This window comes from Musca domestica, unplaced genomic scaffold (assembly GCF_030504385.1).
Source record: "Musca domestica strain aabys unplaced genomic scaffold, Musca_domestica.polishedcontigs.V.1.1 140, whole genome shotgun sequence".
Classification (NCBI taxonomy): Eukaryota; Metazoa; Arthropoda; class Insecta; order Diptera; family Muscidae; genus Musca; species Musca domestica.
The window spans coordinates 1,184,084-1,200,138 of record NW_026712193.1 but is presented as its reverse complement, the minus strand read 5'-3'; the positions used below and the strand labels follow the sequence as shown (position 1 = coordinate 1,200,138).

Genomic DNA, 16,055 nt, shown 5'->3' with positions numbered 1-16,055 from the left:
ACTTTTGATTGTTTTTATTCAAAAATTGGGAGAAACTATTATTTTTTATGAAAAATATACAGTCTAAGCTTCCAATTGACGTTGAAAAAGTTTTGAAATTCGGATCAGAAATACCTAAGATTTTAATTTTTAAAATCTTCTCTCTAATTAATATCAATTATACGCAGAGCAGTACCCAATGATTTTATTGACTTCTAATATTATTATTTAATAATTTTGGAATCATTTGAATCAAATATTTTATAAAATAAAGTGAAAACACTTTCTTTCGATATGTCCTAAAGTTTTTTCGTGATACCTAAGTTTCTTCTTCCAAAATAATGTCAAAATTTAATTGCCATAATTTTAAGCAGACTTTACCAATAATTTTTTTTATTATATTTTTTTTAATGGATTTTAGAATATCTTTAGGGCTTCTGAATATTTTTTCAATAGTTTTAAATAAATATTTGTTACGTTTTTACTTACCGGGACTACCCAGGAAGACTGAGGAATATAACCGTCTTGAGGCATCGGCATTTCTAGTATCGGCGGCAGGTGATGACCATTCTCTTCGACACCATCGACCTGAAAAATCAATGGAAAAAACAATTGTTATTCATACATATTGACTAATAGTTATTTCCAAAAAAAGGCAAATGAAAATATAGAATTCAAAAACTACAACAAAAAAACATTAGCAAAAATTAAAACAAATACGCAAGCAAAGTTTATGTGGTTTCTTTTTGACGTGGTGGTTTTTTTCTACGTTTCTCTTGTTTTTTTTTCGGTTACGGTGAAATTTAAATCCCCCAAAGCCTTTAAAAAAAGGCAAACTTAAAAAATATCAATATTTTTTTTCCTCTTTTCGTTTGGCTCATAACACTTGTCATGTTTATATTAAAAGGCTTAACATATCAGAGACGACGTCGACACACTCACACACACATGTAGTAGAATATTTCAAATATACATGCCGCATAGATTGGATGTTTTTTTTTTTTCTGCGCTGGACTATTTTTGTTGTTGTATTTCTCCTATCGCATAAAATATTACTTAAAAATAAATATATAACACTTAAGCGGGTATTATAGATAAATATTGACAGTTTGACAAAGATATGGAATGGTACAAAGAGTTAAAGACATAAAAACTGGGAAAAAATTATATAAAAATTAATTTCAAACGTGGGTTGTTATTAATAATAAAAAAATAGTGTTTGAAACATAATAAGGTTTTGAGCCGTCGTCATTGAGTCTGGTGTGGTAAAATATTTTGCCATTTGCCGTTATAAAATATAACGAATCAAAAACAGTTTTTTTTTATTTTTTCTTGTTGCCGGAGTTTATGGCCAATAACAACAATAAGGAAAGTCAAAACTCCAAACAACCTTATGGTGTATTTTTTTTCATTCTTGCCTGTAACAAGAGCCTTTTGTGTATAATGTTGTTTAATTTCGAATGACGTTAATAATAATTTATTTTATAACCTTAAATGGCACATAAAAAACACCAACAATGCTGAACAAGAAAATTGGCATACCTTAAGGCTTGCTGGATGGCTGGTTGGTTTTTTTCATCCTTACAATAAGTTAAGGCGTTGTATATTGAACAAACAACCAACCCACCCACCTACCTTTGTTTAAATTCTTATGCATATCCGGAACAAAACTCTAAGAAGAAATTTGAGCAGCTCATCCCACCACCACCACCACCGACCCAAGAAATTAAGTTTAAGGAAACAAAACGCAAAAAAAAAAAGAGAAAACAACTCGCAATGACTTCTATGCAAACTTAATGGCCAATTTTCCATTTTTTTAATGTAATGTGCGTATTAAATTTAATGTTTTTGTGGGGTGTTTATGCGTATGTTTCGTTATACAGAGTGACAATTTTTTTGTTGTTGTTGGATTTTTTTTTGGTATAGGGAAGTGAATGACCCTGTTAAGTTTGGAATTGTGGGGGAGGATGTTGTGTGGTTGTTTTTTTTTTTTGTCTTAGAGGTGTGTTATTGTGTCATTTGGTGTGTCATATTTCTTAATATAAATATTAATCAGTTGTTGGTTGTCGTTTTTGTTATTGTTGTAATTGTGGAAATTACAAAATAAATAAGAAAATTGGTTCATTAGAAAGTTTTTTTTTTGGATTTTTTTCCGAGGAAAGGTAGAAAAAATCCTGGGGGTGTTCTCAGAGGGGAAATATTGCATTATTTTTTATTTATATTTAACAAATAAAGTTTGGTATTGAAATTTATGGCAAATAAAAAAAAAATATTTGTAGATTTTTTGGGGTCCCAATATTAGATATGCAACTGCACTTTTAATAACTGAAAAATTAAAAAAAAAACCAGATAAGTTCAGCTGACCCGGGAACTTGCAAAATGTAAAAAAAATCCATTAAAAATTTAAAAATTCCGAATTTCTGGTGTAGCAGTTATTATCTGCCCGAGAAGGGTGCCCATCACGAACTCCAAACATCGAGTTTGAGATATTGTTTTATTTTCATCACATAAAATATTTTTTTATTGAACACAGACTCAGATATTTCATTTGAATTTCAAATCAGAGCGCCATCTATTGATGCAAAAATTCTGCAGTTTTCTATTTCCAAAATCTAGCAAAAAAAAATAAACTAACTTCTTTGTTTTTGTTTTAATGTTCAAACACATCTCACATTGTCTTTAGTCTAGTGTAGAAATAGACTCTAATCCAATATTTCATAAAAATATGTTTCTTGACTCCCATGGTCCCCTCTTTAAATAACAATATATCTCATATCTTCCCCCCAAGGAGTTAATAAAGATTTCAATTTCTTAACAAAAGTCTCCCAAATCGCTTTCACACCTATTTTGCGAAAAAAAAGATTTGTTAACCCTCTGCAACTGACGTGGTCTAATTGTAACAATGTGACTGACATGGGGTCTAGCAGACCTCATTTTTAAACCGATTTCCCATGCTCAAATTTTTGACTGGCGCCTTCTTGGCCTTATTTATGTACAACAGTAAACGATTGCTCTTTTCACACTGAGCGACTTAGGAGCATGAATAGAAAAGGTAACGAGAGCGTAGAGATCGTAACTTGTTATATTACAAAGTTACGAACGATTGTTCTCTTTGCGGGGTCTGTCAGACCATACGTCAGTTGCAGAGGGTTAATACGCCAATAACAACAATTGCTAAACAAAAAACCCCATACATATTACATTTCACACCATTGCAGCCGTCGCTACTAAAATCTGCCTGGCTGGCCTGCCAGCCTACCTACAACAATTGCCTGCCATCGCGCCGCCATCAACATATAATATTTTTCTTCTTGTCATTTAATAGACTCACGGTCACGACCCCCAAAAAATGAAAATATTTCGCACATAAATCTTAATAATTCTTTTTTTTTCATTTTTCGTGTAGCGTTTTTGTCCACAACATTTTTGTTTTATCCCCAAAACAAAAAAAAAAAAAAAAAAAAACGAAAACCAAAACCAAAACCAAAAAGCTGCCAAACAGTCTGCGATTTGTTTTGGGGAGCAAGCCATGCGGCGCAAAACAAGAAAACACTCCAAGCGAATTTGCTAAGAGAATTTAAGAGTGGAAGAGAAACGGCTTGGTTGCTTTGTGAGTGTGAGAGTCAATGGCAATGAGTTATTTCCCCTCCACTGCTTTGATTGTTGTTGATGTGTGTGCGTGTGCATGGGATACGTACTCTTCACAAATACCGTAAACAGTAAAGAGTAAAGTGGAATGAGTATAAAATTGGCTAAATGAGTGAGAGTGGGTAATTTGAAAGAGAGTACACACAGTAATATCGTAAATTGAGTATTTCCATGGTAAATTTTAAGAGTAAGGGGTACTTTTTCAAAGGGAACAAACTCTTTTGGTGGTGTTTTATACAAGAATAATTTTAAGAAATTTGAAAATAATTTATATTTTTAAAACAAATAATTTATAATTTTTTGTAAATTTTATTTTTTTGAAGTAACATAAAATTATTAAGACTCTCTTATTTTATGTGGTTTTTACTAGTCTCCCTTCTATACTTTATATAATCATCATTCAGCAAGTCACCCAGCCAGCTAGCCAGCCATTTTTCCATTTTATAGTAATTGTTGTTGTTGTTGATTTTTTGCGCGCCTCTTGCTTGTTGTTATTGCTTGCCGATAGTGTAAGTTAAAGTAGTGTTGGTAGTAGTAGTCGGACTCGATTTTCTTGGCTGCTAAAAAGACGGATGTGTGTGAATTTTTGTGCTTTTTCATATGGCTGTCATATGGTGGCCTTTAAAAATGGGTGGAGTGTCATTTTTCCATGCAACAACAACAACGCGAGTATTGCTGTTGTTGTTGCTGTTCTTGTGACGAGACAACATGACTTTTCTTAGTTTAACACTGCTATTTGCCTCATTTCTTAATTGAGTGTTGGTATTATTTTGTTTTTCTTCTTGTTCTTGTTCTTCTTCGCCTTGATTTTACAAAAGACGACGGCATTTTTGTCTTGGAGCCGTCGCTGGAAAATAATTAACTAAAGGAATTTTATTTTTCTTTTTTTGTGGGTTGTTGATTTGCTTCATTTAGTTTTGTTTTTGGGATTTATTTTAAATTAGAAAAATATCCTCCCTTCCCTTCTGTGTTATTATTAGATAGAAGAATTTTTGGAGGAGTTTCTGTTGTTTTTGTTTCATTTAAATAAAATTGTATTTCGAAAGTGACAGTTAAAATGATTTATCACTTTGTTTGGCTGGCATTGGCATCCCCATATCTGTTCTATGCTAAGCTATCTATCCACATCTTTGTTAGGGCAATTTTTGGTGGGCCTTTTTTTGTTTTGTTCCATCAAATCAAAATTTGAAGAAACAAAAACAATTTCATAGACATTTTTTTTTGGAAATGGAATGAATCTATCTGCGTGGATTTATTTTTGTCAAGGGGACAGTGGACAGAGGAAAGGCAAGAAATTTTGTTAAGAAATAAACGAAATAAACGAAATTCGAAGAAAGAAAATTAATTCGGTTAAAATTACATCTTTGGTTATTTTTGTGAGAGGAAAAGGGATTTATTTTTAAATTAATAAAATTAGAATATATTTCTCATTTAACCAAAATTTCTTCCGACAAGAAAAAAATTAACGATATTTCTGGCGGAATATAATCGTTGCCGGACACTTTTGTAATAGGCAACGGTACGAAGAAAAATTCGATATTTGTGGGTATACTATTGAACCGAAAATCCATATATGGTTGGTTAAAAACTTCCTGAAGAAAATGAGGTCCTTAAAACTATAAGTTTGGATTTTTTTTTTTAACTGAACTACGGGAGAAAAATTAAAATATTTTGTGAAATTCTGGAATAATATATTTTAAAAAATTAAATAGTTCAATTTTTTGTATTTTTTTTTTTCAAAGGTATCAGCAGGTGATAAAGAAAGAAATTTTTTGAAAACTAATAAATTTGAAATATGTGAAAAAAATTTTAATTTCGGAAAGACATAGAAAACAATTCAATTTGTTGTTGTTATTTCGGAAATATATATTTCAGAATTTTTTACAAACAAACCAATGGAAACAAAATATACCCATTGTTTCTTTTTTAATTAGAGTCGATTTTTACATGTCCGACCGACATGTCTTTATATTTTTGTAAACAAAGTACAGGTCAGATTTATTTTCCGATTGAGATAAAAATTTCCAAAAATCACTTGTTTGGCTCAAGAACGAACCCTATTGGAATTGGCTAAAATCAGTCCAAATTTAGATATAGCTCCCATATATATCATCCGATTTCACGTTTTTTCATAAAAAATTTCATAACCATAAAAAATTGTTATTGTATTTTTTTTTCATACCTTCAATTCGACATTTTTGAGAGTTAAAAAAAATCCACATTTTCTTCCCACTGTCCCTTTATGTTGTCATCATGCCGTTGGTGTTGTTGTTATGTATGTTTTTCTTGTTCGATATTCAAAATATTTTGTTCTGGCAAGAATATGTCTTTTTTCAAAATTTGTCTCATCCCCCTTTCCCCTACCCATTTCTCACTAATGCTTCGATTTCATTTTTATTTATAACATTTGTCATTTTCATCATCATTTTCCTCTATAACGGGGCGATCTGCCATTGCTGTCGTCAAACTTTTTAGCGCAAGTGTTATATTACCCAACTATAAATAGGAGAGAGCAGGGAGTGTGAAGCATATATTCCGCCTCCAACAATACACCGTCAATTCACATTTCACTTAAATGCTTAAGGCAAATTTGTTGTCGCCTCAAAAAGCAAAGGCAGAAAAAAAATTAGACGCTTATGACTGCTGCGACGTCAGTGGGGCTTGCTTGCTTGCTTTCTTTCTATTACACAAAGCAATAAGAAAAGAATGAAAGGAAAAAATCAAGCGAAACACAACATAAATTACTTTTTTCCACACACACATACATAGACTTGCACACAATGTCATTTAGAATTTTTGTATGACTACAATTTGCTTTTGTTGTTTTCAATGTCTGTTTGAAATTGTTTCTTATATTTTTTTTTTCTAATTTAGAAAAAAATACAGCGAAACAACACTGAAATTCCTTTTGTAGCGTTGAATTAAATATGTGAATGCTTATAAATTGAGAGAAAGGACGCTGAGCAGCTGAAGAAAGGGGGAGGGGGATAGAAAAGTAAATACTTGCATTCCATGAGACAGAAATGAACAAATTATGCTTGTCCTTTTTCTAAAGAAAAATAATTCAAAAAAAAAAAAAAAAAACAATTAAAATACCTTTACAAAATTTAAAACAAAAAATTCTCCTAATTCTGAAACCCCTAGATTTCCACAACATTAACACCCTTTACACAGAAAGCCTGCCATGAATTTACAGTTCATATCAAGAATATATTGCCATATTGTCGTCATCGCAACACATCACACCAGCCAGCAATTTGCCAGGTTACTGCCGAAAAATATGCAATGGAAAGTTTTGAATATGTGTAAAGCATTTTTAGTTCAATGCTTCAAGGGGTGAATGCAAAAAAAAAAAAACGACACATATCCAACATATCTAACTTAACTCCCTAGGCCTTTACGGCTCGCCTGTCACGACGTGTGTTTTTTTGGCTGGTGCACCGCACGTACATGTCCGTCATGCCAGGATTATGGGGTTTGACCAATCGTTGTTGTTTGCAGGATTTTTTCGCCAACATTTGCAAAGTTTTCGTTTTTTTTTTGCGTTGCAACCCTCAAAACAAAATTCAAAATAAGGCAGGTAGGGGCAGAAACAACAACAACAATAGCCATCATATTATTTTCCACCATTTTTTATGGATTTTTTTTTGTTAAAGCAAACGCAGATGCGTTTTTTTCTCGATGGCCATGGTTTGAATGGTTGGTTGGTTGGATGGATGGATGGTATGAATGAATGGCTGGTTGCTTGGCTGAGAAGGGAAGTTTTAAAGCCAACAACAATACAATGTATTGTTGTTATTAGCATACAAAATATGAACGGGAAACTAGCTGGCTCTATTCATTTGAAATTTTTTCTAAATTAGAAAATTAATCTAGCCACTCGAAATTATATAATTTTATGAGGTGAGAATGGAAGACTATACGCATTTTTCCTCCCATCCAAAAAAATACAACAACAAAAAATATTCACATCATTTGCATGTTTGAAAATGAATTTGACCATAACAAGATCAAGCTTATTTACCTAAAACTCCATCATCGTCATCCAACAAATGTTTCGTTGTTTTTTTTTTTTTTTTTTTTTTTTGTAAAATTTTTCGTTATTGTTGTTTTATTACATTTTCCATGTTGTTGTGTTTCCTGTGAAAAACTGAGGTTATTGTCGTCGTTGTTGTTTTTGCTTTTGTTTTTATATATCTATGTATATGTGTATTTTTTTTATGTAATACACCATATATTTCAGTTTAGACAGCAACACACCGGAGGGTGCCGGCGCCGGCCGAGATGAGACAAGTGAAATAAAAATCCAACCAATTGGAAAATTTACACGTGAAAATTGTGAAAAATTGTTGTGGTTTTAATTTGGTTTATGCTGATGTTATGTTGCCATTGTGGACAATTTATTTTAGTTTTTTTTTTGCCCCAACCCGGCCATGGTGACTTTAAAGAGCAGATTTTTTAAAGAGTTGGAAATTCCGAATAAATAAATAAAATTGTTATTAAAATAACTTCAAAATATTATTTTAATATTGAAAATAAATAATTCAATAGATTTAATGACGAAAAATTAGTCCTTAAAAGAAAATATTAAAAAACTGTTGCATAGTTTTGGGGGTCCCGGAACAGTCTTTTAAAAAATGACAGTTTCCAAATGCAACGAAAATATTTTAGGACATATTTTTTAATTTGAAAGAGTAATTTATTCCAATACAACCATTATTGTGGTGCATACTTTTAGGATTTTTTTTTATTGGTGCATAATTTTAGGAAATAGAGTGGAAATTCTGAATAAAGTTTAAAGGTTTAAAACTAAAATCTAGAATCAAAAGAAAATATTTTTCAAATATTATTCTAATATTGAAAATAAAATAATTCAATAGATTTAATGAAAAAATTAAACCCTAAAATAAAGTATTAAAAAAATTGTTGCATATTTTAGGGGTCTATGAAGAGTCTTTTAGAAAAATGATAGTTTCCAATTGCAAGGAAGACCTTTTTGGACATATTTTTAAATTTGAAAGAGTCATTTATTTCAATACAACATTTGTTGTGGTGCATACTTTAAGGAATTTTATTGGTGCATAATTTTAGGATATTTTTTTATTTAAAAAAAAATCAAAAAGGGTAGAGTATTCAATAATATCTGTACCTATTTTTTTCATATATTGTAAATAATTTCAAAATTTCTCTTTTAGACCAATTTCTAAAATTACGAAAATTAAAAGACTTTTTTCTAGAATTGTTATCATTCTATCAAAATTCTTTGAAGATTTTTTTCTTAAAATTGAAAAGAAAAAAGTTAAAATAAAAGGAATTCTAGAATCACATTCCATCTCATTGGCGCAAATCGTTTGGTTTAATTGAAATCGAAGAAAAAAATCTATTTCAAACTCTCCGCTTCGTTTCGTCTTTTTTTTAGTTCTTTTGGTGCTTCACCATAAATATTCACTTAAAAAGCAAACCATTAAGCCAATAGACACGTTTGTCACGACCTTCCCAAAAAATAAGAAAATAAAAAAAAAACCACCACATATGGTCGAAAATATTCATAGTTAAAGTCGGGAGAGCTTTGCGAAACTAAACGACATTAAACAATGCTGCAGAGTTTAGTTCAGTTGCTTTCTTTGGAATTGAATTTGGCATTCCCTACAAAACCAAACCGAAAAAAATACACCTTGCCACCAGCAGGCAAATCCCTGAAAACAACCTGGGTGGGTTCCATGTTGTTTTTTTTCTTTCCATGGCTTAGCGGGAAAATAAGGCTTTTGTTTGAAACCGAAACAGCAACAACAACACCAACACAAAAAGTGTGACATAGGCAAAGTGTGACTCCATACAGTCTCCGGTGCGGAAAGACCAACAATAATAAAAATAATGGAGTCAAGCGAATAAAAAAATGGAACAACACCAGGGCATAACACCACCACCATCACCAACAACTAGCTAGGGTTTTGGAATAAAATCACGTTTAGTTTTTTCGTTTTTTTCATTTTTTGTTTAAGGTTCAATGAATGTTTTGGGAACACCTTCTTTTTATGCCATTGTTGGAATGCCAGTGATGTGCAAAACAAAAAATACTAGAATTTTTATATTTTGAAGGAAAGGCCCGCTCTCTTTGCAAAAAAAAAAAAAAAAAAAACGAATAACTGCATTATGTGTCATTTGATCTGGCCATTTGTTTGAGGCCAGAAATTGAGCACACGCCAACAGCACGTGGCCTTTTTTGTTTTGCCTGACAAGAATCAACTTTTGTTTTCCGTGTCTGTGCAATTTCCAAAAGTAATTCATCTTCTTGATGCCATAATGACTTTCTTTACAAACATCTCGTCCTGTTTCCTCACTGACGGGGGAGTTAAAGCCAATTGGTATAAATTACACCCCTTAAAAGGTTGCAAGCCAAGCCATGTCAGCATCATGCCAGCCAAAACAAAATATTCTGTTTTTTTTTTTTTTTTTTTTTTTTTGCGGAGTGTTAAGCAAGATCTGCATGGTTTGAAATGTATCAATTTACCAAGATGCTGATATTGCAATACACAAGGCGACATGTGCATTAGCTGCATAATGGTGCCCTTATTACCCTTGCTCCGGGTCTTTCCAAAAAAAGTTTTGGATGAAAACAGAAGGGAAAGAAATTTAAATGTTTTTTTTTTGTTTTTAATTATTTTTAAATCGATTCTTAGGCTTGAAAATTATTCAGTGGTTATAGACTTTGCAGATTTTCAAAATTAATTTTAAATTGGTAATTCTTTTAGGCTTGAAAATTACTTTGGGGTCCGTTAATGGAGTCTAATTTTTGTGAATTATAAGATAAAGTGCGAAATCCAGTTTTCAGAGGGGAAAAAAAGCTCCTCATTTCGAAGAAGTCAGCAGAGTCTACTTTTAGGCTCTGGTCTTACTACTGGTGCCTACTTTTAGGCATAGTATTTACATAAATTTCTAAAAAAGTTCTTGTGTTAAGAAATGGAAAGCAATGACAGACCGGGAAAACCAAATATGTTTTCCCAAGAAAAAATATTTAATTTCATAAAATATGGTGCATACTTTTGGGCACTTATTTATTATTTATTTAAAATTGTAATTTCTTCGCTTCCTTTAGTTCAATTATCATTTCCAAATTAGTTTTAGATGATTTGATAAAAAATGATGAAATTAATTTTAAAAAATGTAGTCTACTTTTAGGATTTCAATTCAAAGCATTTTTAATTATAAAATTTTAATTGTGTCTTCGTATTTTAAAAATTGCAAGAACTGGAAATGCAGAAATTGAACTGGAAATACAGTAGAAGACTGGAAAACATATTTTAATAAAAAAACTCTTAAAAATGTGGTGCATAATTTTAGGCATATTGCCTGCTTTTAGACTACTATCAAAGGAAATCTCCTACTATTTTTGTAAATGAAAACGAAGAAATAAAATTAGGGAGTTGCTTGAAAAATGGAATATTGTATAAAAAATTAAGTGATTAAAATATGGTGCCTACTTTCAGGCATTTTTTCCATCAGATTTATTGAAATTCTTAAAATTTCGTAGATTTTGTTGCCTTGGCGCATTTGTAAAATTTGTTTACATATCTTCGACCTTGAAGAAGTAACGGATTATGAAAATGTAAAATGTTTCTACAGCAGTGCCTACTTTTAGGCTTTGAATAAAAAAATTGAGACATTTTCCAAACGGTTAGAATGGAGTAAAAATGCATAATTTTAGCTGATAGTAGTTATTTTATCCAAAAATATATAATAAAATATATAATTTATCTTTTTCAAATTAATTTATTAATTTTTATAAATTAATTTTTTACTTTAATTTTTATTTTAATTTATTTTTTATTTATTTATTATTATTTATTCATTTATTTATTTATTTATTTTTTGTAAATGTTCCTATTTTCTCTTAATTTCCTGCTTCCCTAAGTGTTTTCAATAATTTTTTAAAAATAATTTTCGACCGCCATGTAATAGAATATCCTGTTCCCACACACATTAAAAATTACTTCTGGCCAAAGACCTTCGCGCTTTTGTTCTTCTTTGTTAATCAAAATGTCCAGTCATGATGGGTAAATATGAATAGCTCTTCCTTTCTGCCGAACGGGTGTCTGTCTGGCTGGCTGGTGGACAAAGTACAATGCAACCGGTGCGTAATAATGTTCGGCAAAAAACAACAAAACATGTAGGGAACATAAAAATCATCATCACCATCATCATTAAGACCCCAACGACAATATTGGGTGGGATATGACCAAAGTTCGTTTTTTTCTTTCATTTCTCAAAAATGTTATTATAATATGCATTACTCAAATAATAAAACAAAAATTATAAAAAAGAGGAAGAAGGAACGCAACTACAACAACAAAAGATGCATAAAGTCTGTCTCCAGTGTTGGTGTGGAGGAGTTGAAGGTGGATCGCTGGCAGGCAGTCTGTCTGACTGGCTGGTGGTCACTCTCCGACTATCATTTTCCTCTTCTTCTTCTTCTTGTGACCAACAACTTGGGTGTTGTATGGCATGTTGTACGTACTTTATTTTGCTTGTCTTTTGTCATCATGATATGTATACCCTACAAGGTTTTTTTGGCGTCTCCAAAGCCACCACAACACAACAACACCATCGCCACCGCCGCCTGCATGCATGCGACAAGTATTATATTATATTAACAAAAATAACTTAAAGAACAAAATAATATCTTAAGGTTGATGTGTTGTGTTGTGTGTGTTATACATAGTGTAACTTTTTGCTGGTGTTGTTGTGGCCATTCTTTTCTCTCATTTCGTGTGACTAATATAAACATACAAAAGCCCAGCAACGGCAGCAGTCGCAACAATATAAGCTAAAATGACAGTTGCGACATGTTTTGCGTAGGCGTCATCAACATCATCAGGCGCAACATCTCCCAGTATCATTGAGAGATTCATATTATTTCGGTTATTGTTGGTGGATCAGTCCAACACCCCCACCCTCCGCCTGTCTCCCGAAAAAACGCAAGACAAAGAAAGCAGAAAAGTCTGGTCAGGCATTCGCGTCAACAATGATCACCCTGATGATGATGATGCTGGTGGTGATGGTGTTGATGTTGGTGCTGTCCACAGACATCCAGAAAAAAAAAAAAAAAAACAAATATTTTTTGTTTTATACTTAAGAAGATCTTCCTGGATCTTTATGGTGATCTTAAGGAACATTCTTGAAATGCTTCTGTTGTTGTTGTTGCTTTTTTCAGATCTTGGCAAGTAAATGTGTAAAGTTATATTATGTATGTATGTATGTTTTTTTCGGTATGTAATTTTTTATTATTATTGTTGTTTTGATGCTTTGTCTCGCATATTGCTGTTGGTTTAAGGTGACAATAAACAACACTTTAAAGACATCAAAAGTCCGTACAAACTTTTAAACATACACTCAAGTCAGCCAACGAGTGACAATACCACAAGCCCTGTTGTATTACATACATGTGTGTTTGTTTGAGTGTAAGCTGAAGGTGTCATTTAAATTAAACAATTGTCTTAATTTTGTTGCTATTGTTGGTGTTGTGATTATTTTTGTATATTATTTTATTTTGTTGTCGTCTGATATCTATACTTTTTCGGAAAGATGATAGTTTTGTGGAAATCAAACTAAACATGAAAACAAAATTGCCGCTTTTAAAAGTGACATGAATAACACCAACGGCGTATATTAAATATCATGGGCAAAATACAAAAAAAAAATAAAATTATTATTGTGAAATAAGAACAGTCATAAAGGGTAGAGACCGATAAGGGCTTAAAAATATAAACAGATACAAAAATATATTAAAAAAATCGAATTTTTAAAGAAAAAATGAGGTTTAATAGAAAAAATTTTGATTTTTTTAATTTAATGCCGTAAAGTATGCAACACCTTTAAGGAAGTTAAATTTGTTTATTCATTTATTTTGTTATTTAAATTATTACTTATTTTTTCGAAAAGATCAAGAAAAGAGTATTGTACCAAACCCCCCTATAGGCGCCATAAAAGTATTTTGTGCTAAAAATCAACTATAGATTGCCCTAAACTATTTCTTTTATATATTATAAAAATATATAAAAAATCGAATTTTTAAGGAAAAAGATGGGATTTAAGAGAAAATGGAGAATATTAAATATAATCCCTTAAAGTAGTCAACACCTTTAGAAAGTTACATTTTTTTTATTAATTTATTTATTATTTAATTAATTAAACTTCGAAAAGATCAAGAAAAGAGTAATGTACCAAAACCCAACATAGGCCCCTAAAAGTATACCGCACTTTTTGTGCTGAAAATCAACTATACATTGCCCTAAACTATTTCCATTTATTTCTCTTATTTGTTCTTTTCTTCTCCCTCTCTCTCTCCTTTTAGCTCCCATTCAACTCTTTATTACATTTCCTACCATTTCCTTTATTTAAGTATTTTCATTTCTTCCATTTCACAACTGGCTTCCTATTCACTACTGGTGTCAGGTTCATAGTCCTCTATGACTAAAACTGTTAATATTTCTGCTCATTGTAATTTCCGTTTGTATTTCCTATTGATTTTCTGAAAACTGGCAACAACAATAACAACAACAATGAACAGCTGGCAAATAAGACACTTAGCAAATCAAATGCCAGCAAAAAAAATAGAACACAAAAAATAAATATAAATTTGCAAAAACACGCAAACCAAAAAGAACTGTTTAACAAAACATTTAACCTCTTAACACGATATCCTTAAATGTATAGAAAATCACCCAAAGCTAAGAAAAAAACAGAAAATTGTTAAAAACTTTATTTCTTAAATTGTGGTCATAATGGCTTTTGACTGGTGCTTATGGTCTAATCTCTGTGGTTGGACCACAAACGGAGACGAAACACAAACTAATGAAACAATTTATGTTCTGGAGATTTGGATTTTCTTTTTGGATTTAAAACGGTCCTTCAATGGTCATTGACCGACCACCACAATGATCGCCAAAAATTTGTAAACCATACAGCACAAACTCTCACATCCATCCATCCACACACACGCCACTCATGTTAAGCTGATACGTCCGTTTGACGGTCACGTGACCCTAATAAATCACAGAATTAATGTTACGTGAAATGGTGTCTGCTAACCGAAAAAGTGCATATCTCTGTGTGTGTGTGTGCTAAATTGTATTTCTAGTTGTTATATGGGTGTGTGTGTGCGTAGATGTGTTTGTGAGCCAGGATAATACGTCACCCATTAAGTTAGGAAGCATGTATAAACGTTTGACTGACTTTGAATTTGTGAAATCACTTTTACCCCCCACAAAAACTAAAGAGGAAATTAAAAAACGAGAGCTGAATTTGAAGTGTGAATGGAGTGGAAGCCTAAAACTAGGCAAGGCTTTTGAGTTCTACAACTAATATAGGAATTAAAAAAAATTATTTTGAAGGTAGAAATATTTTATTTCTATATAGATTTGAATGGTTTTAAAAATATCTGTTTTCGCCTGAATGTATGCTAATATTTTCTAATATGTTTTCTTGATTTTTTATGGAATATCATTTCTTTTCAAATTTGAGGATGTCTCTTTTTTTAATTTATAAATTTATTTTTATATATTTTTTTTTCCAGCCCAAAAGTATGCAATGTTTTTTGTGGTGAGTTGTAATTATTTTTTAACATTCTTATAAAGATTTTGTGTTCAAAAATTATGCTAACAATGCCTACCCAATTTTTTTGTTACATTTCCTTTCCTTTTATTTTTTTTTTAATTTCCCCACCCAAAAGTAGGCAATGATATTTTCAAATGTATTTCCTTTTAAATTACTGCATTTAATTTAGCCACTGTTTATGCCAATATTTATGATCTGCCACTATTCTGTTATTTTTTAAAATATTTTTTCAGAAATCGATTTGCCTAAAAGTATGCACCACATTTTGTGAATATTTGAAAATTATTAACTTTAAAATTATTTTCGACTTCCAACAATTTCTTGCCAACCTCCCATTATTGCTTTGTCTCCAATATTTTCACTACCAGAAAACCGCCAGCTTTATGACCCTATATATATGTAAAGATATGAAAAATATGTTTGTCTGCCTGACTCTATGTGTGTGTGTGTGTGTTTGTGTCACAGTGTAAACATAAAATGTTTATACTCAACTACAACGACAATTTCCTCATTATCGTAAAATTTATTCAAGCAAAATAAATTCATTGGTCGTTAACCTTGACACTGGTTTTTCCTTCCTCACACACACATACACACACCCAGAGAGAGAAACAAAACACGTTAAGAAAATATGTGTGAGTGTGTGTGTGCCTGTGCCAGAAGAGTGTGTGTATGTCCTTTTACTCGGTGTCTGTAACCTCGCCTCTATATATATACATGTTGTAATGTATGTTTAACTATCTCTGGTTGTGATTGTTACCGTTTACACATACACACTCACACCCATACATATATCCTTTACTAGTTCGGGTTGT

General features: G+C 31.4%; 1 protein-coding gene across 1 annotated transcript in view; it reads right to left on the bottom strand.

Moving 5' to 3' along the window:
- The window catches only part of LOC131801138 (homeobox protein homothorax-like), a 103,271-nt gene that overhangs the window by 40,566 nt on the left and 46,650 nt on the right, over positions 1-16,055 (bottom strand). The window contains exon 3 of the mRNA XM_059119244.1: positions 469-567. Within this exon, the coding sequence (XP_058975227.1) occupies positions 469-567 (99 nt within the window). The remainder of the gene's footprint in view (positions 1-468; positions 568-16,055) is intronic.